Source organism: Amblyomma maculatum, chromosome 1 (assembly GCF_055883805.1).
Source record: "Amblyomma maculatum isolate TAMU_Amacu chromosome 1, ASM5588380v1, whole genome shotgun sequence".
NCBI lineage: Eukaryota > Metazoa > Arthropoda > Arachnida > Ixodida > Ixodidae > Amblyomma > Amblyomma maculatum.
Window position 1 is genome coordinate 406,522,713 of NC_139344.1, and position 26,386 is coordinate 406,549,098.

At 45.8% G+C, this 26,386-nt stretch overlaps 1 protein-coding gene across 1 annotated transcript in view; it reads right to left on the reverse strand.

The window, feature by feature from the left end:
- Positions 1-26,386, reverse strand: part of LOC146208817 (calcium-activated chloride channel regulator 4-like) — a 53,385-nt gene that overhangs the window by 10,907 nt on the left and 16,092 nt on the right. The window contains exons 2-8 of the mRNA XM_084579363.1: positions 24,016-24,286; positions 19,424-19,521; positions 17,118-17,215; positions 14,587-14,701; positions 12,821-13,042; positions 10,871-11,203; positions 7,684-7,927 (exon numbers count right to left, since the gene is read on the reverse strand). Of these exons, the coding sequence (XP_084435489.1) occupies positions 7,684-7,927; positions 10,871-11,203; positions 12,821-13,042; positions 14,587-14,701; positions 17,118-17,215; positions 19,424-19,521; positions 24,016-24,286 (1,381 nt within the window). The remainder of the gene's footprint in view (positions 1-7,683; positions 7,928-10,870; positions 11,204-12,820; positions 13,043-14,586; positions 14,702-17,117; positions 17,216-19,423; positions 19,522-24,015; positions 24,287-26,386) is intronic.

Genomic DNA, 26,386 nt, shown 5'->3' on the forward strand with positions numbered 1-26,386 from the left:
TAAGCACTTCTCAGCCACGGATGGGCCGAAGAACCACCTACACACGCCAGGTGGTTCGTCAGCAATACCGACCCGATTACTACCGCCAACCAGAACCAGTTTCCGCCCGCATTTACTCGGACCGGTGGCGCCAGCAACCCGTGTGTTATAGCTGTGGCATGACCGGACACATCTCCCGGTATTGCCGTCGGCGGGGCCTACTACCACAAGATCACCGACCGCTGCCCAACGTTTCTAATCATTTCGGCACTGAATTTCATCCGACACAGACTCTGGATACATACCGCACGGCACAGATGCGAAACGGATCGCCTGCTTCGAACCGCAGCTTGACGCCGCCAACCCAAAGACAGCGACAATCTCCGTCTCCTCGGCGCCGTTCTTCCCCTTCGGGAAACTAGAAGACGCGGCCGATGGGGGTGAGGTCGCCGGAAAATCAACGTTCCCAATACCTCTGTCTGTGTTTATGTTAAAGAACAAACTCGAAGTATCCATTGACGGCATCCCCACCATGGCACTAATTGACACTGGCGCAACAGTCTCTGTTATGTGTTTAGCATTCAAGAATCGATTAGGACATAAAGTGATGTTTAGCGTGAATCAAGCTGTGGTATTCCGTGGTGTTGGCGGTGAATCATTGGTGCCTTTGGGTGTGTGCTATGCGAAAGTTGTGATTGGTGGCCAATCGTTTCGAACCGAATTCACAGTGTTGCCTCGTTCCACGCATGAAGTAATTCTAGGTATAGACTTTTTGCAACAGTGTGGTGCAACGTTAGACTGCCGTAGTGGACAGATCTCGCTTAATGCTGCGTTGATGTCGGCCCTTGTAGAAACCTCGTCACTCGATTTAGGAGCGTTTTCTGTGTCTGAAGATACAGTTGTACCTGCGATGTCCGGAGAATTCATTCAAGTTATTTCGTCTATGAATTTGAGCGAGAATTTCGACGCCGTAGTGGAACCTACAACGCTGGCCTGCGCAAAGAAGCGTGTCTTGGTGCCTCGTTGCATAGTTTCAGACACCAGAGGCCACACCTTGCTGTGGACTGTAAACTATTCAGACGAGCCAGCCGTCTTGCCTCGTGGCATGAGGCTCGCTCATTACGAGGAAGGTGCGTCGAATTACGTGACGGCACTAAGTAACCATGCTCCTGAAGAGAAAACATCTCATTTTGCAGAGTCTCGAATTCAGGCAATGATAAACACAGCGTTGGGAGCACAGGAGCGCCGAATTTTGACAGACCTGCTCTCCAAGCATGTTTCGGTTTTCGACTTCGCCAGAGATCATCAGCCACCGATTCCAAATTCTCGCATCCATCATTCGATTGATGCTGGAATTTCTCGCCCGATCAGACAGAAGCCCTATCGTGTGTCTCCGGCCGAACGTCAGCTTATTGACGATCAAGTTCATGACATGCTCCAACGTGGCGTTATCCAGGAATCTTCAAGTCCTTGGGCGGCTCCAGTTATTCTCGTTAAAAAGAAAGACAACACATGGCGTTTCTGTGTGGACTATCGTCGCCTTAACGCCGTCACCAAAAAAGATGTATATCCACTTCCACGTATTGACGATGCAATCGACTGTCTTCATTCGGCGTCATACTTCTCCTCGGTAGACTTGAGATCGGGGTACTGGCAGATACCGATGAACCCAAGTGACAAAGAAAAGACGGCATTTGTAACCCCCAATGGTCTCTATGAGTTCAACGTAATGCCCTTTGGATTGTGCAATGCGCCTGCCACGTTTGAACGATTCATGGACACCATTCTGCGCGGACTCAAGTGGAAAATTTGTTCGTGCTATTTGGACAACGTTGTGATCTTCGGCAAGACCTTTCAGGAACACAATAGCCGCCTCGCCATCGTTCTCAATTGCATTGAGAGAGCAGGCCTCGTCCTCAACTCTAAGAAGTGTCACTTTGGCGAACGCCAAACAATTGTTCTTGGTTACTTGGTCGATAAGGATGGTGTTCGGCCGGATCCTCAGAAGATTGCGGCTGTAACCAGCTTTACAGCACCGAAACCAGTGAAGCAGCTTCGGAGCTCTTTAGGACTATGCTCCTATTTTCGTCGTTTTGTGCCCAGGTTCGCTGACATCGCATACCCGCTCACGTGCCTTTTGCACAAAGATGCACCGTTCAATTGGACTACTGACTGCGACTCTGCCTTCCGCCACCTCAAATTCCTTCTGACATCAGGACCTATCCTACGTCACTTCTGTCCTTCTGCCCCCATCGAGGTTCACACCGACGCTAGTGGCATGGGCGTTGGTGCTGTGCTCATCCAGCATCATGGCACCGATCAGCACGTGATAGCTTATGCTAGTCGTTCGTTGAGCAAGGCGGAGCGCAACTACACTGTTACCGAACAAGAGTGCCTCGCAGTGGTTTTTGCGGTGCAACGATTCCGTTCCTACTTATATGGCAATGTTTTTACCATCGTCACTGACCACCATTCGCTCTGTTGGCTCGTAAATCTTCGTGATCCTTGCGGCCGGCTCGCTCGATGGGCATTGCGGTTGCAAGAATTTAACTTCACTGTAGCATACAAAAGCGGCCGCCAACATGCTGACGCTGACTGTCACTCTTGCCGCTTTCATCAACTGGTAGTGATGATGACAACTTTGATGACTACCTGGCGCCTATCTCGGCAACGTTTCCTGACCCTCAACTGTTCCAGACAGAACAACGCAACGATCAGACTTTGGCACCGCTCTTCTCTGCCGCTCATGATTCAAGAGATGCGCGTTTCTGCGTTCGTGCCGGCCTACTTTACAAAAAGAATTTCAACCCCGGAGGTGCACGTTTTCTCCTCGTCGTGCCGGAAAACCTCCGCATTCCCGTTCTTGAAATGATGCACGACGATACCACGTCGGGCCACTTGGGTGTCGCCCGGACCCTTCATCGCACACAGGAACGCTTTTACTGGCCGAAAATGCGTCAAGTCATTCAGCGCTATGTAGCCAGTTGTGTCAAGTGCCAGCAGTACAAGCTCCCTACTTCCCGTCCACCTGGACCGCTGCACCCTATTGCGCCTCCGACCACACCCTTTGAGCAGGTGGGCATCGACCTCTTGGGTCCTTTTCCGCGATCTTCTAACGGTAACCGGTGGATAGTGGTATGTGTTGACCATCTCACTCGATATTCAGAAACAGCCGCAATACCCTCAGCCACTGCTTACGAAGTATCCCTATTTCTTCTGCGATTTCTCGTCCTGCGCCATGGCCCTCCTCGAGTTCTGATCAGTGACCGTGGGCGCCAATTTACTGCTGAAGTTATTGAAGAACTCCTTCGTCTATGCACCCGCGATTACCGTCATACAACGCCGTATCACCCGCAATCGAATGGACTTGTTGAATGGACCAACCGCACTCTGACCACTATGTTGGCGATGTACGTGGACTCTGATCACAAGAACTGGGATGAAATCCTCCCTTTTATTACATTCGCTTATAACACTGCACAGCATGAGACGACTGGCTACAGTCCGTTTTACCTCCTGTATGCTCGAGTTCCCCGCAGTAGTCTTGATACCATCCTTCCTTTCTCCCTCCACAACGAGCCTTCTATTGCCACTACTTTATGTCGAGCCGAAGAAGCTCGCCGCGTTGCCCGCCTCCGCATCCTAGACTCACAGGAAAGTTCGAAGGAGCGTTGTGACAACCGACGCCCACATGTCTCTTATGTGCCCGGTGATTTAGTGTTGCTGTGGACGCCGCTGCGCAAGCGTGGTTTAGCCCAAAAGCTGCTGTTTCGTTATAGCGGCCCTTTTGTCATTTTGGAGCGCCTGAGTGACGTGAACTACGTAATTTCACGCCGCACCGAAAGTGGCCGATGCTCACGCCCGACCCAGGTGGTGCATGTCGCTCGACTAAAAAGGTTCCATCCCCGGCACCTTTCTTAAACTGCTTGTCCTGGGGCTTCGTCTGCGAGGGGGAAAGTGTCACGTGCTTCGGGGCGTCAGGAAAGGAAGAAGAGGCTAGAAAAAAGACGAAGAAACGGAAGACACAGTGGTGTGTGCTGGTGTTCCTTGCGTGACTCGCAGCGTTTTAGACTATCAATAAACACCCCCGTTACGTACTGAGTACGTAACAATATGAAAGCTTAGTGACGTCAATACGTGATGTCTATGCTTTTGGGTACTTTTTCGCTCGGAGCAGCTTACGCAAATGTAACCCTCGCCGGGAAGCACACGCGGAGAAAAAGAACGTGCTACGCATTGTTTTCAGGCGCCGTTATCACATATTATACAGTTTACACTTCACACGAGGGCTTCTATGACGTCCACTCCTTTCGTAGTGAATGTTTCTTCGGTAAGTGTAGCCTTTGTAAAAACGGTAAGCCCAGGGGGTCTGTTTCTGAATCGTGTAGTGACGTCGATTTAGCATTAGAGAGGTTTTTTCCATTGGAGAGGGTAGGACAAAAAATCTTCTGACCATCAAAAAATTTGGAACACTGGAAATGCGTTACAAGCTGGAGCCTGTGATCCTGCAGCCTGAAAAAGGAAATAAAAAGTGGCTGCAGCAGAAAATGCAGTGTGGATGATGAGTCAGCACTCAAAGCAGCTCCGATGCTGAGACGCCTTTTTTTTTTAAAGGGGACAAGCATTCTAAAGGGTCCCGATAAAGAATAAAGCTGCAGGGAGGAAGTTTTCAAATTTTTCCACAAGGAGAGGAGAAACAAAAAGAAACAGAATAGTAACAGATCAAGTGAATCATACCTGCTAGGTCCCGGAGAAAAGAGCTTAAGAGCCAGCCAAAGTAGCAAGTAATAGGATGGAAACGCAATTGGAAAAACATGTGTAGCCTATGCTAGTGCATAGGGGGATAGAGTGTACACGTTCCGTGAACAAACTGTACAGTGGACGCTATGTGGGTTTGTTTCTCCACTGTGCAGTCATCTTTCTCTCCTTTTACCATGGATCATCATTGGTAGCTTGTACGAAATACGTGGTTATTACATGTGGATCGCCCTGCATGCGTGCTGCAACATACTGTCGCTCTATGGACTACACGTCCTCATATGCATCAACTCTGATCAGTCTGAAAACGCTTTCTCGTGTTGTACACGGTTTCACACGTTAAACGCCTAGAACCTTTTGCTTATATTTAAAAGTCTGTAAAATTCCTAACTTTCGGTCTAATAGAAAACGAAATTCTGATACGCGTGAAAACGGGAAATTGCTCGGCTTCATATTTTAGGCGAATGCTCTAACCTAGACCTCTGCAGAATCCTGTTAATAGTTTCACCAATTCGTGTGTCTGGGCTCCACTGCTCACAAAACACAGTGTGTAGTGCGTTAACTGTCGTGGGCCTTAGTAGAGCTACATGTCATTTCTGCATTACCTGTTTTTTCACACTCTGTTTTATCATCACTTCAGTTCAGTTCAGTCGTTCAGTCGTGTCCGACTCTTCGTGACTCTATGGAAACATGTCACGCCACGCTTTCCGGTCTCTCACTATCTTCCTAACATCACATAACTTCATCTGCAGTGCCTCGAGGATGCCATCTAACCATCGCGTTCGCTGCCTACCCCTTCTCCGGCGACCCTCAACCTTTCCCAACATCACACCTTTCTCCAGCGACTCCTCTCTTCTCATCAGATGACCAAAGTAGCTGAGCTTTAACTTTAGAATTTGACCCTCCAATGAGCAGTCAGGGTTTATGGTCGACAATATCGACTGATTTGATCTTCTGGCAGTCCAAGGAACTCTAAAGAGTCTTCGCCAGCACCACAATTCAAACGCGTCAATTCTTCGGCGGTCAGCCTTTTTCACAGTCCAACTCTCGCATCCATACATCACAACTGGAAAGACCGTAGCACGAGTTATACGGATCTTGGTTGGCAGACTAATGTCTCTGCTCTTTACTAGGCGGTCAAGGCTAACCATTGCTCTCTTTTCCAGAAGCAGGCGTCTCCTAATTTCATGGCTGCAGTCTCCTTCTGAGGTAATCTTGGAGCCCAAGAAGAGAAAATCTGTCACAACTTCCACTTCTTGTCCATTGATGCTCCAGGACTTGATAGGGCAAGACGCCATGATCTTTGTCTTTTTAATGTTCAGTTTAAGCCCAAACTTCTCACTCTCTTCTTGTACGCGCATCAAAAGTCTCTTGAGTTCCACTTCACTTTCTGCCATTAAAGTGGTATCATCCGCATATCTAAGGTTGTTGATACGTTTTCCAGCAATCTTCACTCCAGCTGAAGACTCGCCCAGACCGGCCTTCCTCATGATGCACTCTGCATATAGGTTAAATAGGCAGGGCGACAGTATGCAGCTTTGCCTCACTCCTTTCTCAATCGGAAACCAATCAGTAAGACCATGCCCAGTTCTGACTGTGGCCTCTTGCCCTTCATACAGGTTCCTGAGGAAACAGATGAGGTGAATTGGAACTCCCATCTCTTGGAGAGCTTGCCACAATCTGCTGTGATCTACGCACTCAAACGCTTTCGCATAATCAATAAAGCAGATGTAGATGGGTTTCTGGAACTCTCTTGCTTTTTCCATGATCCAGCGAAGGTTGGCAATCATGAATTCCGGTAAAAACGTCCCGGAAAAAAATGTCCCCGAAGTAAATGTCCCCGGTACACATGGCCCCACAAAACATGACCCCGGAAGAAGCGTCCCCTGATGAATGTGTCTATTTGCCAAGTAGGAAACAAATGTCCACAAACGATGACTGCGTGTTCCATGGCGATGCTGCAATGATGTATATTACAGCGCTTCCACCTGTCGGCTTGGAAGTGACGGAACATTGAGCTTGTGCGAGGGCGCTCGTAACAAACAACAAAAAATGATGGCAGTGGTAACACAGTGATAGCGCGGCGTCTTTGCCTTGTTTGCGGGGAAAATGAAAGCTAACCACCGGTTTTATTGGACCGGAACCTTGGAGCGATGCGTTAAGGTGACAATGGTCAACGACCGGTAATTAAGCCGTGGCCTGCCTTTTCCAATACTGCATCTCCATCACCACCAGTAGTGCAGCAAGAATTCTACATCATTATTAGAAGAACGGTCGAGCCTCGTCATCGGAAGGTCTTCGAGGTAGTTCTAGTGAAGTCTTCTAATTTGGGCGGTTGTCCAAGACTACCACATTGCGAGACGCTTGTACCTTTCTCAGCGAGTAATATTACTGAGCTAATTAATCCATTCTTATTTCTTCTGAACGAACTGCAGAGTTCGGATCGATGTAAGGTGTGCTGAGTCAGATGGCTTTTTCACCGTAATGTTTCACAGTGCATGTACAAACACGTGTGACGCCCAGAGGACCGAGGGCCCAAATGATGATTATATTTATGTCAAAGTCAATGGAGAATAAAAAGTTCATTTGTTGCGATATAAATTCCGGAAGAATTCATTCTTAGGTCGAATGTTTGCCTTAGGGACGTTGTTTTCCTAGTGGCAGGTTTTAGACGGGCCTTTTCTTCCGGGGACCTTTTTAGCGGGGTCATTTTTAGCAACACCCGTTTTATCATACGTGTATTGCACCGAACGTATTGAAGGGAGGCACCGTTTTTTTTTTTTTTTGTTCTTAAAAGCAACTAAGTATCCAAAGCAGAGGCACGCTCCCTGTTCTTTCGACACGGTCATGCCTCCCATTCTTGAACCTGTGATATAAATCAAGCTGAAGCTGTACAATGGACAATTTTAGCAGATGTTGTTCAAAACACCTTTCACTGGAACCCACCAAGGCCAGAGTCGTGGAGGGGGAACTCCAGAGTGTCGTTGCCGAAAGAGGCGAGGCCTCTAGCTGCAGCCTCTACCACGGGACACAACCCTTTTGTGAGTGATGCCATGATCAGCGCAGCGTTTGGATTCTTCACGTACATCGGGACGCGAACTCGCAGCACCACGGGCTCGTTTGCGCAGGGGCCGCCGACGCTGCGAACATTCAGGAGGCCCCCGCCGGGTGGCGCCTCAGCGGACACTGCCTGCAAAGAAGGGGCCACAAATGGGCTTTAACGCACGATGCAGATTTAAATTGTCTGACTGCAACAAGCACGCCAGCTCAACAATTTTACCTAACCGCCTTTACCTTTGTTTTATCAGGGAGAATACAAACATAAGGACAGGGAAACTCCTACATCCATTGAAAGCCTGGCGGGTATTCGGCTGCATGGGGATCGAATGCGGTACATTACGAGTTTGGAGCGGATTCTCTAACTGCAAGCCACCGCTTCACTGAAACCAGTAGGTTGTGGCCATAGGCGCATGTAAGATTATAGACAGATATAACACGTGAATTGGACATTTGATGAACCAGCGTTGCTCAGTTAAAAGCGCATCAGAATTCTTTGAGTACAAGAAATGTTTACTGAATCGCACAAGAATTGAGCTGCACGTTCAAAGGCACACTTTGGACATTGGTGAACTGTGTGTGTCGCCATGAGTGATAACTGAACTCCGTAGAATAAGCGAACCCTAGTTACCATAAGCAGTCTGCAGAATTGCTGAAAAAAAAAAAAACAGCTATACGCGCGGTTAACAAAACAATGCATTACACGAAAAATAATAAATTGAACTAAACACAACCTTGAACTAAACACAACCTGCAAAACACTTTGACTTCTGCAGATTTTTGTGAACGTTGCTTTCATGCTCATCTAGTCGTTCATAATATGTAACCTTGTTTACAAAATATGAACGCTTCGATATAAACAATTACACTCACATGCTTCCAATTCTTTTATCACTGCATGCAAGATTGCCCTAAGGATTAATGGCAGTATTCAAATGAAACAAAAGAAGTGTCGTGTCCCAACAACTAAATGATCACGGAAACAACATTCACGAAAATCTTCGGAAGCCATAGTACTCTTACACCTTCTTCTGTTTAGTGCTTTCTGCTCAGGAATGCAATAGCCCCAAAGAATGCCCTGCGAGCTTTATCAGTGTGTTACCAATGAACGCGCTTTATTTCATCAAAAATAATTTTGTCCCTTTTAGAACGCTTGCACGTAACCGGGACACTGGACTGGTTGCTTTGGTTACGGCTTTAACCTCCTCTTGTGCGCTGCACCTTTTAAAATACCTGCTAGATTCTCACTAAGTCGTTACCGAAAGGATCATTAGCTGAGAACTACCAAATTTCAATTGCAAATGTTCAGAACGCAGAATTAAAGCTTGAAATATTCGACCAGCGTTATATGTAGGGTTTTAGAGCATGTGCGTTTAAAAGAACCAGCACACATTATTAAAGTACCCACAGCGTGTTTTTCCTAGCGCGTACTCGACACCAAAGGCTACTCTAAGGCTAGATCATGCTGTTGGTCACCATATTGTCGGATTTATTTCGAGTCACGTGCCGCTCGGAAACAGAGACACGGCACGGCCAACTGAACACACCACTGGCGCTGCCGATGTCGGTGCAGTGGGCCAGAACACCATGTCAAGCAGCGAAGTCAATATTTTACCATAAGAGATTAATATACTGCATAGTTCCGCGCCAGATTCCGTTTACTTATCAGCATCAGTCATGTCGCAAACAGCGTCAGGACTGGATGTGCACGAAGTCGAGAAGAAAGAAAGAAGAAACGGATGGTCAGACGTCGGAGCTAAAATTTCACAGTCGGTCATCGGAAACAGTTTAAGAAAGAAAATTACGTAGAAGAGGGCTTGAATCAGCAAAATCAAGTCAAGTAATGGGAGAGTGGTGCGTTTCTCGGGAACCGGTACGATGATGTAAGGTAGGATGACATGACGCTGCAGCAACAGATCGCCAATGGGCTCTGCGAGGTAGTCGAAAGTCGGCAATAGTCGAAAGGGTGGATGTAAACTGCACTTTCAGGGAAGAGGCGAAAAACTTGGTTAAGCGAAGCGAGGTAACCTGGCGAGATCTTCAGAGCAGAGCGGCAGGTCCAATCGAAGAACGCCGGTAGAGCAATGAATAACAGCAGAGTAATGGCAACCCGTGCAGATTGCATGTCAGGTAGTATTAAGGCACTGCCACTGGCCACTCTAAATAGGAAAGAGATTGCTGATGTCGGCACGTTTCTGAGGCGATGGCGAAATGAGATGATAATGGAGTGTGGAACCGGCACCAATAAAGGTAAATTGCAGGAAGACCACCTGTGACGTCATCGACGAGGTTTCATTTGGGAGCAAGGTTCAGAAGAGGGTTTCTATCCAGGACACGAATGCAGCATCCCCTCCAGAGGCTGCATTGTCTAGTTTTTCGATTAGGCGGCGGGATCATGCACAGGTTAACTGCGGCAAGAACCAGGAAAGCTGGATTGGCGAGCTTGCACAGATGGCAGTGGACGGACGCACAAGAAATCGGAAGGGGCGCGATGAGGAGCATGTAAGTAGGAGGGCAAGAACGGCACAGAACGCGTAGCCGCCGCGGTGGTCAACATAGCAAAAAGAACTGACCGGCGACGACACACCTCTGTGGCATTTAAAGGAGCGATGGCCAACAGGCAAGCGCATGAACCCGATTGGGCGATTATCGAATGCAGGCCATTCAACAGGGTCGCAGCACCTTTACCTTGGAGAGATGCCGGTGTTGTAAGCACCGACAGTGATGAAAGGAGAAGTTAGAATGGCACTATAATGTCCAAGGTAAGGCGACAAGGTATTCACATGATCACAAGCTCTTGGTATATATATCAGAGATTAGATTACTCCCTGCTGCTTCGCGCTTTCTTTGTGCTTCAGAGAAAGTCCTAAAAATCATCAGAATATGTACGACCGCTTACCGTTTATTTAACTAAAGCCAAGAAACTATTCAAAAAAAAAAACAGATTCCAAATATAGTGCGTATTCTGGTATAAGAACATGACATGACAGGATCACAGTAAGGCTCTCCAAACTGGCCTCTTTGCTGCGTTTGAAAGCGTTTTTTTTTTCCTCTGGAAACGCTAGCGTGTTCTTACCGTCTTGGAGCTGGTATTAGACAGCAGTGATGTGGAAACAGTATTGGCGCCATCTAGAAACGCCTCGTTGAGTTCCCGCGTTCCATCTCCTTCAGCAACACCACTATCACGAACGGCGAAGGCTCGACCTCCCGTCTCTGTGGCGAAGCGTTCGATTTCCGGCGCAGCGCCGAGTCCTACCGCCACGGTGTTTACGAAGACACCGGCTTTGTGCAGAGCCTCCGTTAGGGAGCGGTCCTCAGCAGTCGGAAAAGAGGAGTTTCCGCCCTGGTTGTCGCTCAGCAGAACCACCAAGCTTCCTACGGCACTGCGGTTGTGCGCAGCGGTCAGGATCTGCATAAAGCAACCAAGTGCATTCTGCCTTCACTGTCCACAATTCTCGGAGAGAAGGAAAAGGTTTCATCTAGCCGATGGCTTGGTATCGTGCTTAAGCAAATAAACAACTCGTTGAATATAGGAATATAGGTTATTCCAAGAACGAATATTTATTTCAGACGGACGGTAATAGGGAGCATGCTGTATGGAGACGAAAAACCATAGAGAGAGCGGGAATTTCATGCTAAATTTTTCTACTCTCCAGTGATCCGCGACAACAATCAGGGAGACAAAATAGCCATCTCCCGTATTCTCGGTTTAGCAAACAGTCTTTGGTACAACGCCATCTAAGAGCCCAGGCTACATAGAGGTACCGCTCCTATAACCGAATTTCGCCTGTTAAGCGTCTCCTAGATTTTTCAACGGCAATATTGACTTTAAGGCATCAAGGATGCAATTTGTAAGGAGAGTGATTCGTAGCCGATACTAAACAATTTCTATTATTTCTTAATAAAATCTTACAAAAAATATTTCGCAAAAAATGAAAGTGTTAGATATTAAACAATGCTTACACACTGCGCACAAAACGAAACAGACCAATGCAACAATTATTAAATGCGCTTTCATCCATTCGCATGAAAATTCTTATTACTACCTTTCAGAAGCCGTGGAAGTGTAGCGTTCAAGGAACGGAGTCGTCATTTTTTTAAATTTCCTTGTGCCTTGTTTCAACCGTTCTTTCACACACCTAAGTAGTAGGGTATGAGTAACGAAACATTTATACCTAACGAAGAGCAAGGACGAAGACATCTGTTTCGACTAACTCCGTCATGAATGATTAGACCTGCGCCAAAAACAAACATATTAAAAATATTAATAGGCCACCAGTGGCCTATCGACAATAGGTCACCATAGAGCACATACGTACGCTAGTCACTTACTGTCCTTGGTAGTTAAGTAACAACCAACTATGTGTACAATATTTTAACCCCTTACGAAGCGACCATGGCACAGTAAGAATTGTTCGACAAAGAGAGATGCCGCAGTCATCAACACATCGATTCAATACGACCTTAATATGCCTATAGAGAGAAGGTTCTCGCACTTCCGACCAGCCTGATCAGTAAACAAGCCACATGAAGGTCACGAGTACGGAACGCAAATGTTGGTGGGTTAGCTGTGATGTGACAGCAAAGAAAAGTCTAGAGGTTGATTGGGCTATAACCTAGTAAAATCCGCAGAAGCACTCGGCCTGGGTATTTAACTTTGCTAAAAGCGAGCTATATGCGACATACCTGTTGTTTTTTTTTTTTTTTTGTCATCATTGACGGAGGCGCGCTCGTTCGGAGGACAGTTATATATGTCGCCCAAGTTTCGACAGCAGCGAACAAATGTGCTTGCATGGCTATGGGCAGATTGTCTAAATCTGGATCGAAGAGCCCTGGAACGTTCCGTACATTAAAACTCTCGAGACAAATTTTAATGTCTACTACCATGTGACTCTTTTGACAGCACTGGTAGCCACAAACGTTAAGCCAGTTTTACTGAACTTGTAAATATATTCAGTATGTAAGCGCATTTTGCCCGTTCACTATCCGCGGTGACCTTTTCAACAGGCTTTGGTGAAATACTCACCTGTAGAGCCAGTCGCAGGCCGCATGTTGTACACGTGGCTCCCTTGGCGGGCAGTTCACGTGTAAGGTTGACGAGCCCGGACCGCGTGGCTTCGCTCAGCGTGATGGGAGTGCTGTGGAGGGCGCTGCCGTTCACAAAATAGACGAGCGTAACTATGTGACCACCGGGAAGTCTATCGGCCAAGGTGGAGGCGACGGCCTTCCTCAGACCGCCCCCGGAATCCTGCAAAGTAGTTTTTGCAATCAGATGCGGTACCTGATCGCTTTAGACAAAAGTGTTTTCACCCAATCTGCTGCGGACAATGCACAGAGGCAGAGTTGCATAAAGGTGCCTCTCCTTGAAGGCACCCCACAAACATATTCCTCAAAGAGCAACTTCACGGGTCGCAGTGCTCACATTCATATATAGTTTCCAAAAATGGGAAGCGCTGCCTGTGTGGTTCATAATGAGAATGGGCAAATAAAAACTACTGCCATGAAGCCCGTATTAGTGGAGAGTAAAGGTGCCAAGGCGTACCCACCATCGAAAAGCAATGCCCCTGCGCATGAAAGGCTTACTGCATAAATGTTAAGGCAGTGTGTTTTGCTGAACTGAATGTCACGTTTGTAATCATAACCGTAGCAACCATACTTCTGTTGATGCGAAACGCAAGACACTTATGCATTGCTTGGTGTAGGCGTCCGTGAAAAAAATCTAAGGTGGTTGCAATTGTTCAGCAGCCCTTCACTACGTCCTCCCTCACCGGTCATGCCTCCTTGGGAATTTAAACATTATATGTTACACATAGTACCGTAAAGCGTTCAGCCCGTGTGCCGGCTAGCTTTCACTTCCTGCGTTCCACAATAACCACCGCGTTAATGCTCAAAGCGTGTGCAGATTTTAGCTCGCCAAGCAGACTGACACAAGTAAATTTTGTTGATTTTGCAGTGGGTGGGAATTCCTTACAGACTGCATTTTTACCATATAGCCGACACGGAATGTGTAGGTTTTAGTTTGACGCTATAAAAATAATAAACGCAATCTACTCTACATGGAAGCTTAAACCCATCCTAACTTTCTCATCCCTATCACCAATTAAGGGAACAACACTAGCTGGGGTTTAGCTTGTATTTAAACCTGGAGTTACGCGAGAGCCATCTGCATGGCTAAGCTTAGGTTCGGCATGAAACTAAAGACATGGCTTCTGCACATAGTAGTTTACTCTATGGTTTCAGCTTTATTTATGCAATAGGGGCACTTTTGACCACTAAAAAGGATTTCCTGTAGGTGTGTTGAGTGTTTTTCAAATTTCCCTTCTCGTTATAATTCTTCATGTACAAGATGTTGTACACTTATAGGGAACACAAATTCGCTGTCGCTCTCATTGTAGCACCGATACGTTTCACGTAGCTACTTGTGGAAACGAAATGGTACAGCAAACAGGAAATGTGGCTCTTTGCACCTACTTCCCTTTTCGTTCAACATGCGGCATCCCCGGAAGTAGTGCATTCAGAGAAACGCAGACATCTTCTTCTGTCATGTTTTCTTTCAAGAGCGAATGAAGTTGCTCTTTCCTCCTTGGCAGTTACACGCCGACGATTCTCTGCTCGCTCAAGTATTGTAAGTACGGCAGAACAAAGCTCGGAAATAATTGTGATAAATGTAGACTAGTCTAAATAACAAGCCCCCCCCCCCCCCCCCCTGCATCTTTAAACTAGTGTCTTACAGGCGGGTTGATTCAAAAGTCAGAGAAGCACAATATACCGTACGGGAATAACAAAACGAACCTTCTCTGAAGGAGTGACATCAAAGATGATAATCAGTTGTCTTTCCTTCTTGGTGTCTTGTTGTATTTCTTGAAAACTTGTATGTACCTTATCGCTATCTTTCCGCTCCCGAAGCCTGTAAAGAAGCAGAAAACAAAGTTAATCACTGCCATACTGCAGTCTAGGTCGATACAGCATAAAAACCTTTATATGCTTGCGTTCGCCATGAGAAGTCCTTTATTTTTAGGGAATCAGAAGAACCGGTAGAACAACCAGCGAGAAGCTCTATGAGCTTTCGGCAGCTCGATTTTTGTATAGGACCATTTGCGTTTCCTCATAAGCTGCAAAACTCTACATCCGCAGTAGTATGTAATACTGTAGTGACTCTCTGCAAGCTATTAAACAATTTAATGGAGTGTAATAATTTTTTTGCATATTTCACAGCATATTTATTGTATTCCTTTGCGTACGAGTCTCACACAATAGGTGCATGTTCAAAATCCGATGACTATAATGTCTGTTGAATAATCTCTTAACATCTTGCGCAGAGCAGAGTACAGACCTTTATAGATATCCATGCTTTTCAAGTTCCCTTTTCTAATCCTGATATGCGGTCGTTCCCCCATAAATCAGATATGAACGTTAATTCCAAGTACTCATGGCGCCTTGCTGTGGACCAAAAATTGCCATTAATAGAACATGAAAAACTTTAATGGCTGCTGTGTCCTTCTGGAGGTCAATGACACTGTTTTTTTACTTCAATCTTCTGCCATGTTTAGTACAAATTCTGAATTCTACAATAAGCAACCATTCAAAAGAAGGTGGGTGCTAGAACTTCGCATTTCGTGATATAAAAGGCGCTCATCAGAAAGCAGCTGGATCTGAAAGAATTTGGGTGAAAATGTCACATTGAGTAACTGCCTTTGTCTTCCTTCTCGTTCACTTTGTCTGCAATAATTGGACATTGGGCTTGAAGTGTGTCCACCACTTACTGAAAGCTGCGGCAGCGGCAAATCGAAACTATGTGCGCGGAGGCATCGGTATGGCTTGAACACGTCCGACGATCTCAGGCAAGAGCACGAGCCGATAAATTTGGTAGCTGCCGGAAGCCTCCGTTGACCTGTCGCTCAGCATAGCATCACTTCAGCGGTGATATATGCATTGTTGGAAAGTAGTTCTCAAGCCAACACTACGCTTGACAAAACGTGGTATTTAGAAATAACATAATTGCTTCGGGCTTTTGCCCAAAACCATTAGTTCTAAACATTCAGCACATTTTACAGCACGCTTTAGACCTGTCTCCTGACCCTTTACCGCTTGCAGCACGGTGTTTACAAACGTACAGTTAGCGATAAAAGTTTGCGGGACGTGAGATCGTGGAGAAATATTTATTTCTCTGTGATTGGAAAAACATAGTGAATGAAATGTGCTGAATCCCCAAGAGACATGCACGCCTCATTTAGAGGGAAAAATCTGGTAGGAAAAACTAGCGAGATAAAGAAGAAATGCTTTCCCACAAATTCGCATCCCGCCAATTTTTGTTCCTGAGTATACGTACACGTGAATTTCGCATTTTTGTCCGAGCAGCTTGCACCTCGTCGATGATAGCTGCATTTGAAACTGTCACTTAATGAAGAGGTAGCGTTTAGTTTGAGATGAACGTCGTAATTTTTACCACCTTGGCTAGTGAGGTTTTCGTTTTCTTTTCATGGCACTTTGCAACGAGCTAATATGGACTGTTATAAATATGTTCGTGTATCGAACCAGATCCCGATCACAAGGAAACTTTCATTTATCGCACTATTTTAATTAATGAATAAAGCTAGGTAGTCGTTCATGACTTCAAATATACGCATCGTCCTTGAAGTTCCCTGAACCACTCTTTTCGCTCCTGCAATTTCTCTATATGCAAGTTATTCCTTTCCCATTCCTAAATAAAAATATGCCTTCAATGCACCCGAAGCCCTTCTAGGAGTAGTAGCTGCGTTCGAGATTTTCTTATTGCCTCGTTTTTTACGTCGAAAACTATGAGGCGTATAAGTTTTGGATTTTTCTCTGCTGGCGAAGAAACTGATATCGAGCGCACGGCAAATGTCGGTACAAAATTCAGTCTTGTTATTTGTAATTGTAATTTTTCGTAAAATAATTATCAGGACACTAATGTTGAGGAGGCAGATCCAGCTCTCCATATCTTGTGTGCGCGGCAGAATGTACGGCGTTTTCCTCTGATATGTGTTCGGCTAAAGATTCTTTTTCCCGATTTCACGCACAATACTCCTTTCTCTGACCTAACTAGACCCTACATCAATAATAACATTTTTACTAAGTTTTTTTCTACTGTTCAATAAATCATGGCTTGCTTTCAGACGCATCGGGTTTAACTAATTAATAATGGATAAATGCGCACGAGCGAAAATTTTTGTTTCCTTGTATTTTTTAGCGATTTAAGTAATGTTGTGGCACACGGTAGTCTAAGTACACAAATATGTTTTCGATTTTTTTTTCTACGGTAGAACATAATACGTGTATCAATGGGTAATTGCAGTGCACACCCTTGAAAGTCATCGCTGCTGAAGTCCCACGAGGGCTTCAGGCACAACTTGTCCCCCACTTCCTCACGGACGCTGGCGTTCGCTGGGGAAGCCAAGTCCTGCGCGGTGCGAATAGAAAAATGAAACCCCAGACGCTGCGATATAACGCTTCGTAGGCAACATATCGCTATATTGCGCTCTTAACACAACCTGAACATGATGTTACACTCAATGACGACATCGGGAATAATGACTCCCAGCTCTTGCGCGTGAAGTCGACGCACATTGCGAGCATTTCAAGGATCGTTTTAGTGCGTAGGGCTTGTGGCCGCAATCACGGATTTCGTTGGTGGCAATGCGAGGTCTGCTCTCTCGCTCTCTCTCTCTCTCTCTGTGAGCTTGAGGCGCGAAGGAAACGGTGGCGACACCGCACCCAATTAGAGAATGGTGCGTATCACAGTTGCGACCGTCGCGGCCGGGCAATGCTGTACAAGCGCGTGTTATTCGGGACTGAGGAGCACAGTGTCGCTCGCACACCTTGAAATTCGGACTCCCTTCCTTAGCGTCAGTCGCTGCTTGGCCTACACGGACAGCAGACGTGAACGCGGGGTACTCCTTCTACCTCGGCTTCGAGCCGCTCATCGGACCGCTCGGTGATAAAAACTACGAAAATATACATAAGGATAAGCAATGCTACACACCTAATTCGCATTTTATTACCTATGGAAATCAGAAGTAATTGCAAGTGCAAGGCATCACAACGTGTGATGATCGCTAACGGCCCATGAAGCAACTTCGTGTTGGTACGGGCAAAAATTTGCCATCGTCAAACTATCGCAAAGCGCTCCTTCTCCACATTCGAAGACTGCTGTGCCCAGCAGCACTCAAACATTTTAATTGTTCCTTACATTTTAATTGTTCCTTATCCACACTGTGCGGAGAAGTATTCGGACATCTACCATATGTTGTGGGCTTGCCCATCCAACTCAGATATTCCTCCCCACCCCAACCCCACTCGGGAGGACTGGGAGGCTACCCTGCTCGGCTGCTATAACCTGCAGGCCCAAAAGGCCTTGGTCGAGCGCGCCCGGGAAAGGGGTCCTATGCTAGGGGCCTCACCTAGTATTTGTAAGAACCGGATCTTCAGGATCCGGCTCAGGGATACATCTATCCCCTTTTGTAATATTAAACTATTTTCACCACCACCTTATTTGAAAAGCACTGCACCAGGCTTCATGATAGAGCGGCTAGCACAAGCTACGAATGTCGCGAATGTATTTATTTTCCTTCAGAATATGGACGCCCAACATCCAATGCTTTCGGCACCTTTTTTGGACATTTTGCACATTCATTTTAGGTAATCAAGGCGGTGAAAGTAGTTACTGATGGCATCTTACTGCATATATGAATATCCCAAATATCTTTAGCTAAGCATATCGCTCGACCAAAATACTTGACGACGCACGCTACATTTTGCACTACCGGATAGCATGATCGTCCATCATTTATATGTATCTGTGTAGCGTTTTCTATTGCAGATTTTTTGGCTGTGGCGGTTTCTCTTCCAGATTTATTTGGCTCGTAAGGATTTACGGGAGCAACATCCATCTGCTGTGTAGGGCCATTTTGTGTCTGCAGAAAATTTGGAGTTGTGCTTTCAAAGTGGCCCATGTGTGGTTTCTCTTACGGTGTGCGTTTTTTGTTTCTTCTTTAACTGGTTTCTTGCTAATACAGATTGCGCCAACTGACGCAACAAGCTGCGTGCTTCTAAATTCGAGCATTCATTTAATTTGCCTCTGCGTAGCTTGTACTAGTCGTGAAATTAAAACTTTATTACCTAACTACACTCTTCCGGTCTGCAGGGAAGCTTGTGCTTCATGTGTTATCGTCGCGAAGTCAGCTGGCCCCTAGGCTCTCGTATTCGATTAACTTCGTCTTTTTTTCTATTCCCTCTTTACCATCTTGAAATGCAGTGTGCTAATACCGCCCATGTAATGAATATGCTGCCAGCTTACATTGCGCTTGTCGTATTCCTATATGCGTACTTGTACCTTATATATTTCAAGATGTAAGACGACAGTGCTGTTGTCTTCATAAACATATAATTATTCGCAGCAGGACTATTATTTCTAATTTAGCTTATGCCTCATATTCAATTTAATCGTCGCCTTTCATAACTTCACAGCACGATACTGGCAGCGTGGGTGCGTTTCATTGACCTTACCGTCTCGATGTGTGCATTCGCACCTATTTGTAACTTTTTTGGTGTGTATTAATTAGTATCAGTACACATGTTTCAGTGCTAGAGATGAGTGAATAATGCTTACCGTGGCTTTTTGGTGAGGACACGAGGTGTCGACGGTCCTTGCAGGCTCATCGATTAGCCCGTACCGGTAGAGGGCCCACTCGCGCGCCAGCAGGTCGCCTGCAATGAGCGAAACAAATTAAGAGGATGCATAAGCTTCGCTCGAAGAGTAGACAAGATAGCGTGGCGCTCGTTGGCTCATTTGTTGACACTCTGATACTACTCTGATGACAGCCGCTTGTTTGCCTATTATATACGGCGATATTTCAGCTCGGCACATTTGCCTTTAAGGAACAAGCCAGGGTCAGCCTCCAGCGTTTACGATTGACGGAACCTTGCTGTAATTCCAGCTCGGCTTCCTCCGCACACGTATGCCGCTTGGCTGCAGTTTATAACGTTCGCACATCGGCATCCCGCCTTTGTGTCAACCGTCTGGATACCCTATACCGAAAGTTCATCTCTACAACCTAAGCGTGGGTCTTCCGAATCCACCATGGTCGTCCGCAGCATCACAACAAGGCAGCCCTCAAATGAAGCCCCCGCACTGAGACACACATTTGGCCCAATATCAGATAACGTTTTCGAACTACAGTACCGGCCGCAGGACGTCGCAGGTGTTCAAAATTAGTTCTCTACATTACACTGGTTTTCTTCACTAATCACCAGTCATTAATCACTAAGCAATCACTCACACTGTCAATCACAGCCAGTCGATCACCAAATGCTGTGAACATAATTATACACTATCTACAAGGTGTCTAATTTTTTTTTTCAGCACCTCTTTCGACTAACTTTGACGCGAAGTTTGATGATGATGCAACAGAACGCGGAGGTGCCACCTATCTTGTCGAACACGCATCAGGTCTTTAGATCAAATGGCAGCCAGGTCGCATGACAAGGCCGTGAAATATTTGAGCCGGCAGAAATTGGACACCTCCTTGAATGCTCCTTCTGGCGATGGGCTTTTCGGCGCACCTGGAGCAGTACGCTACCCGTATAAGGAGCACCCGTGCAAGACACATAGGACCAGGGTTTACTACAGCGCAATGAAGGCTTTGGCAGTGTATTAAATTGCGATCTGAAGTTAAAAAAATACATAATTTTGAAGCCGCGTATGAATGAACACAATTAGATAAGCAATGGGAAAACTGACTACAGCGGAGCACTGCTTGCAAACGTGTGTGATGTAAGGCATTTCCATCGATTAGGAAAGGTTCTAGGGCTAAACAAAGTGGTAACCATTAACAACACGTCTGACATGACAATTACGAAATGATTCATATTTTATTCCTTATTTCAATACTACCAGCACCTTTGTGGTCAGCAAGACAAGAGCGGTATCAGAGTAATGGATGCTATAATTACTAGTAATAGCTGTCTTATTACGCCATAGAAACGGCAGTTTAATTTGCGAACCCCATTGACAGTAATCCAACAAGCAACTCGCTCTCAGTAACATATTGTGACTTGCTGAAGCTGCAAATAACGCATAGAATTTACAGCTAAGTAACAAGAGCTGCTTAAGAAGTTTCGGACAGCAACAGGTTCACCACCCCATTCACTAGCTTATTTACTTCGGCAATACCTTTTGAGAAATGGCCACTTGGGCACGTATTTCTTCGCAAATAAAATTATCAAATAGCTTTGCTGTGGTTGGACCGGTAAAATTGTAAAGTATCTCAAAATTGAGCCCGCTTATAACCACTGCAGTTATAAAGGACGCTCGCTTACCACGAAAGAGGGAGGAACTGCCTTCAAACAATGAACCAGGGCTACGGTAAACATACTGCCAAGCCATATTCCGTAGGCGCACCTTAGCAGAAAGTGCCCTGACATGCGATCACATGGCATGATGTCACTTCCATCGAACGGTTTTTATTGGTTTTGGTTGTTTTACCAAAGATGGCTTCCGGATGTCCGCCTATGGTAGCCGGAACTGGGCTCTTCACACATTTAGAAGGTTGTAGAGAGGCGGTTACTTTGTCGCGTTATAAATACATTGCCGTGGTAAACATGTGATGCTATAGTGGCAGGCCAGATACACACTGAGGATGGTGCATCCCATATGAAACTGGAAATACGGGATTGTGGCGTTGTTCGCTGCTGGCTGTTTGGCTCGGGTTCTGGCAGAACAAGGCGCTTGAAGCTAACGCCCCAAAATCAACCTGTTTTAATAAGACATGGTTACCGAATTTATCGGTCTTAAAACGCTCAGCTTTATCAGTGCACTAGCAACCGCGACCAATGTTTTTTTTCATATCATGTGCAACCTGTGACATTGGATACCTAGTGCACCGTCGTAGGATGACACATGCTTTGATTCCAAGTCAGATTGTACCATTGCATGTTGGGTATGATCCAAAGGACAGTTGGTTACGCCACTGCCTGCACCTTGACGCTAGGCTTGTGTCATGCAATTATAACCATTTTTTCTGATGCACAGTCTCCTTTCAGTGCGCCACTCCTGAGGACATCGGGCCTTCATATCAGCGCATAGTATTGCAACCAACTTTAGATGCCCAATGGCTTAACATTAGCTAAGTATGCAAGGATTTCCATGTTGATTGGCGGACTTAGAACAAGTCCCTCGCGACATACTATATCCTAGAGCGCATGAAGAGAATGACCGTTGTTAAATTAAATCTCGAAAATCATCTTCCACAGTGTTTTACCTTACAAGTGATGTTCGCGCCTTGATTTTGGGTTCGGGAAGTTTTTCTGCAGCAGCCAACAAAACAAGCGAATGTCTACATGCTCACTCTTCTTTTAGCATTCGCGGTATCCCGCTGTGTAGTGTATTTGCCTCCATCGTCCAAGCTTATTTAGGGAAGACTGGCTCGGCGAAACGTCAGATTAAAAAGCAGCGGTAACGAAGGTTCTTGTGCAAAAAAAAAATGCTCCCTCTTTATGAAGACATGCATGATTGTGACACCTATTCACGACGGTAGCCACTCGATCTGAAGCTCAAAACATTTTTGTGTTCACTAAGCCAAAGGCTCATGATTGTCAATTTTCTTATTCAGAATTTAGCTCAGTAATATGTGAACTCGGAACCAAGGTACCATTCTCCCCGTTTGACATGACCGTCTTCAGCGGGCATGCAGTCGCTTTGCACAATAGGTATTGTCGGCGAAACTTTACTTTTAGTTTTAGAAGAGGGTATAGTTTGCTTGTTGTTGATTTTTTACCTTGATATTTGTTTCGGACATGGGTTGATTTACAAACGAGCAATTAGCGAAAAGAGGAGAACAGCTAGCATCAGGCTAATCACGACCCGCAAGCTATGTGTTGTGACTGATATGTGTTGCCCATGTGCCACGACAAGAAAAAGAAAGTGTACAATTTTCGTTGAATTTCACGGCACTTTTTGATATGCTAACATGTTTTGAACGTTGCAATAGAAGACTGGGCAAGCTAAACAAGTCCGGTTTCCAGCAGGTGGCTACACTCATGATAACTTTTACTTTCGTTAACACTGCAAATGACATTGGGGGTATTCCTCTTTATGCAAAGAGAACGACATATTTCTCTGGAAGCATGGCAGTACAATGCTAACGCCTTCAGTCGACTCCCTGTTACTTCATAATTTTGGCTTTTTTCTCAACTTTCGTAAAAAAACTTCCGAAATCACTGCAGAATCTGCACTGGAGAAATGCGTAAGCCTAAGCTTTGCTGTGTTGTCCGCAAAATGTGCCAGCAGGATTTCGCGAGTGATAGATACTTGGCCTTTCGATTATTGTAAACCACTTAATTGGCTCTAATTAATTACTTAAATAACCCGCACCAACTTATTTTGTCGCTTGCACCTCCTTTCTTGATGCTCTATCAGATGGTATTCTTTTTTTGATGTAGCAACTAGTTCCTCTTCCGAAAGTGACAGATACTGGGCATTTCCTTTCCTGTAGACCACTAAACTGGCTTTAAGTTTCGATGGAGACGAAACGAAGAGGCGTCCGTGTGCAGTGCGATGTCAGTGCACGTTCAAGATCCCCAGATGGTCGAAATTGGAGTCCTCTAGTACGGCACACCTTTCGCTCTCTCCGCTTTCACCTCATCTTTTTCTTACTTTACGGTGCGGTTAAGGTGCCCGCAGAACAAGTGTGACAAACATTGCGCCTATCATTTTGTGTGAACCAATTGTTATTCGCTGTAACCATTTACCTATATAAACGACATCAACCATTTTATTGATTGCACACCTTTCTTTGACGCTTTATTCTATACCATTCTTTTTCTGATATACCACACTAGTTCTTTTACACCATCGACGAAGCCATTCCCACGCGAAACCCGTTTACATAGCCATACAATGCTTGCGCGCTGACAAGTGGTGCTACATGGCCTTTACCTTTCTTGTCCTCACCCCTTTCATGAAATAAGACTGTCCACATCCTGAGTCTTCAAGGTTGCAGCTAAGGCTTAGATACTTCTTGAATAATCGGGAGGCGCTGCATATCTGTAATCATGGAAACAGACTGTAGAACCTGCTCCCTGGTCGTCTCATTTATCACATAGCATAGGCCTAGAATCGGTTGTGGTCGCATATGATCCTTTCGCAACACTAAATATGCGCAAAAACCAAATGCTTGCGCGGGGCGCCCATGCAGTCCGTACCGGCCGCGGCCACTTCTTTCGGCGAGCGGGAAAGGGCGGTCAGCGCCAGCACCACATGGTCTCCACGTTGTGCACACGTGCACGGGCGCCTGCAGCCGCGCAGTGGTCCGGCCACCAAGCGCAAGTGAGCGTGAGTTAAGGGGTCGTGAGGCACGCGCCAGACGCCACGCCTCTGTGGCCACGACGGAGGCAGCGCCAGCGTTACGTTTCCCAGGTAGACACGCCCTCCAGAGAATTCGTGCAGTGACCGCGAGGCCGCACGCAGCAGCTCCTGCGCAGAATATGTGCTTACACATGAATTCAAGAACTGCATGATTTCTACGCGGATCGCTCGAACTGTACAATATTTGCCAAAAGTTTAAAGTTCAGGACGTTCACTTCTATATCATGTATATCATGTTGTATGGAGGTAGACACGCCCTCCAGAGAATTCGTGCAGTGACCGCGAGGCCGCACGCAGCAGCTCCTGCGCAGAATATGTGCTTACACATGAATTCAAGAACTGCATGATTTCTACGCGTATCGCTCGAACTGTACAATCTTTGCCAAAAGTTTAAAGTTCAGGACGTTCACTTCTATATCATGTTGGGGGGCCTGTTTAGCGTTCGAGAACGTCCTACCCATTATAAAAGGCAGGAACAAATATCTTTCCTTGAGATGATTTGGAACACTCGGAATGCATTAAAAGCCGCAAAACTCAGATGCAGACTTCTTGGACTCTGAAGCTTTGGTAAAGGCTCAACCTGACTGACGGAAATGACGGTACGGATGGGCTCCGGTTGTGGCCTTAAGCTACAATTTCATACATGTTGTTTCTTTGAGGCGACGGCTACCTTTGTAGGCGCACATGAATAAAAAGAATCAGATTTCTGCCTGATAACTCATGCTTCATTCAAATTTACTTCTCTACATGGCTTCTGAAACTCGATGCATCCATATTTATGCCCTTCTTACGTTACTACTTAAGGTGCAAATTCCATAATGGTTAAACATAACCGCGCTGTTTTAACGCGATAACTTTAAGGCCACATTCTACAACTTATATAGCTTCGATATATTCAGCGAAAATTAATGGGTAGTGCTCGGGCAGGTAGTGGTAGCTCTGATTGGCCAGTTGGTCGTGTGATGTCACAAGACCGCTTAACTTGGCAGGAGCGGCCTTTGGAATCAAGATAGAACCCAGTGGGACCCTTGGATGCTGGGCCATACATTCTAATCCTAAACCCTATAAGACCTTTCGTAGGCTTAGTTATAGTGGGGCTTTCTATCTCGGGCGATGTTTCGTGCAATGTGGTAGATTACGAATACATGTTAATAAAGTGTGCAAGAAAATAGCAGCAGAAATCTTGAGATTAGTGATCCTTCAACCAGGATAGTTAAGGCTCTAGCGTTACATAATTAAAGGTGGAGCTGAATTGTCCTACAAAGGTTTAGGTGCAATAATATAAGCGCCGAGGTGGTGAAGCTGCGACTCAACTAACCTTGTCAAAGCACAGAACGTCAGTGTTCGAAAGCATTTCTAAATAATACACTTTCTTTACGGAATCACCATATATGAGCTAGCCCAGCGTTATAAAACCATGTAAAACGTTATTCGCCACTAAGCATGCATTGGTTGTTTTAAATTCCCAATTACTAATTATCTCATGCAGTGAATGCGATACAAACTCAGGTGTACCAATTTATCCCAACCAAATGTAATTCGTTACGGAGCTTTGTGAATTTGACATCTTCCTTGGGTTTGCCGCACCTCGCATTCATATCGGCGGACGTAGTCCACCCTCCAATACTACGACTGCCTCGTGGAACGTGATCAAACAGGAAAGATAAGCAGAGTACGGGAATCCTTTCATGCTACCCATGGCTTCAGTAAATTCTGCCAGAAACGAGACCATCGTTAAGGAATATAAGCCAACAGAGAGAATAGAATAGAAAGGCAGGAAGGATAACCAGGCGATGCCCAGTAGGCTACCCTACATGTAGGAGGGGAACAAAGGGAGAAAAGGAAAGAAGGAGCGCCAATGAAAGGAGGAAAGGCAAACAATGCAGAGAAAGGGGAACTTGTTGTGATATAAACAAGTAAAATGTCAACACCGCGAAGCCATGAAAATCATAAGGTACATTTTTTCGCTTCTTAAAATGTGTGCCGTTGAAGTAAATGTGCTGCATTTATTGCATGGTTTAATAATGATTTGTTTAAAATGCATAAAAAACAACCACTTCCGCAGGTGTACACGAGCCCTCGATTTTCGAATTTCGGGTCCGCGGCCCCAACAACTGGTTTACTCGGGCTTCTGCTGAATCTTCAACGTCATTGTGCAATAACCTTCTCTGACAACGAACATATATCTAAGGTCCTGTCTTACCGCCA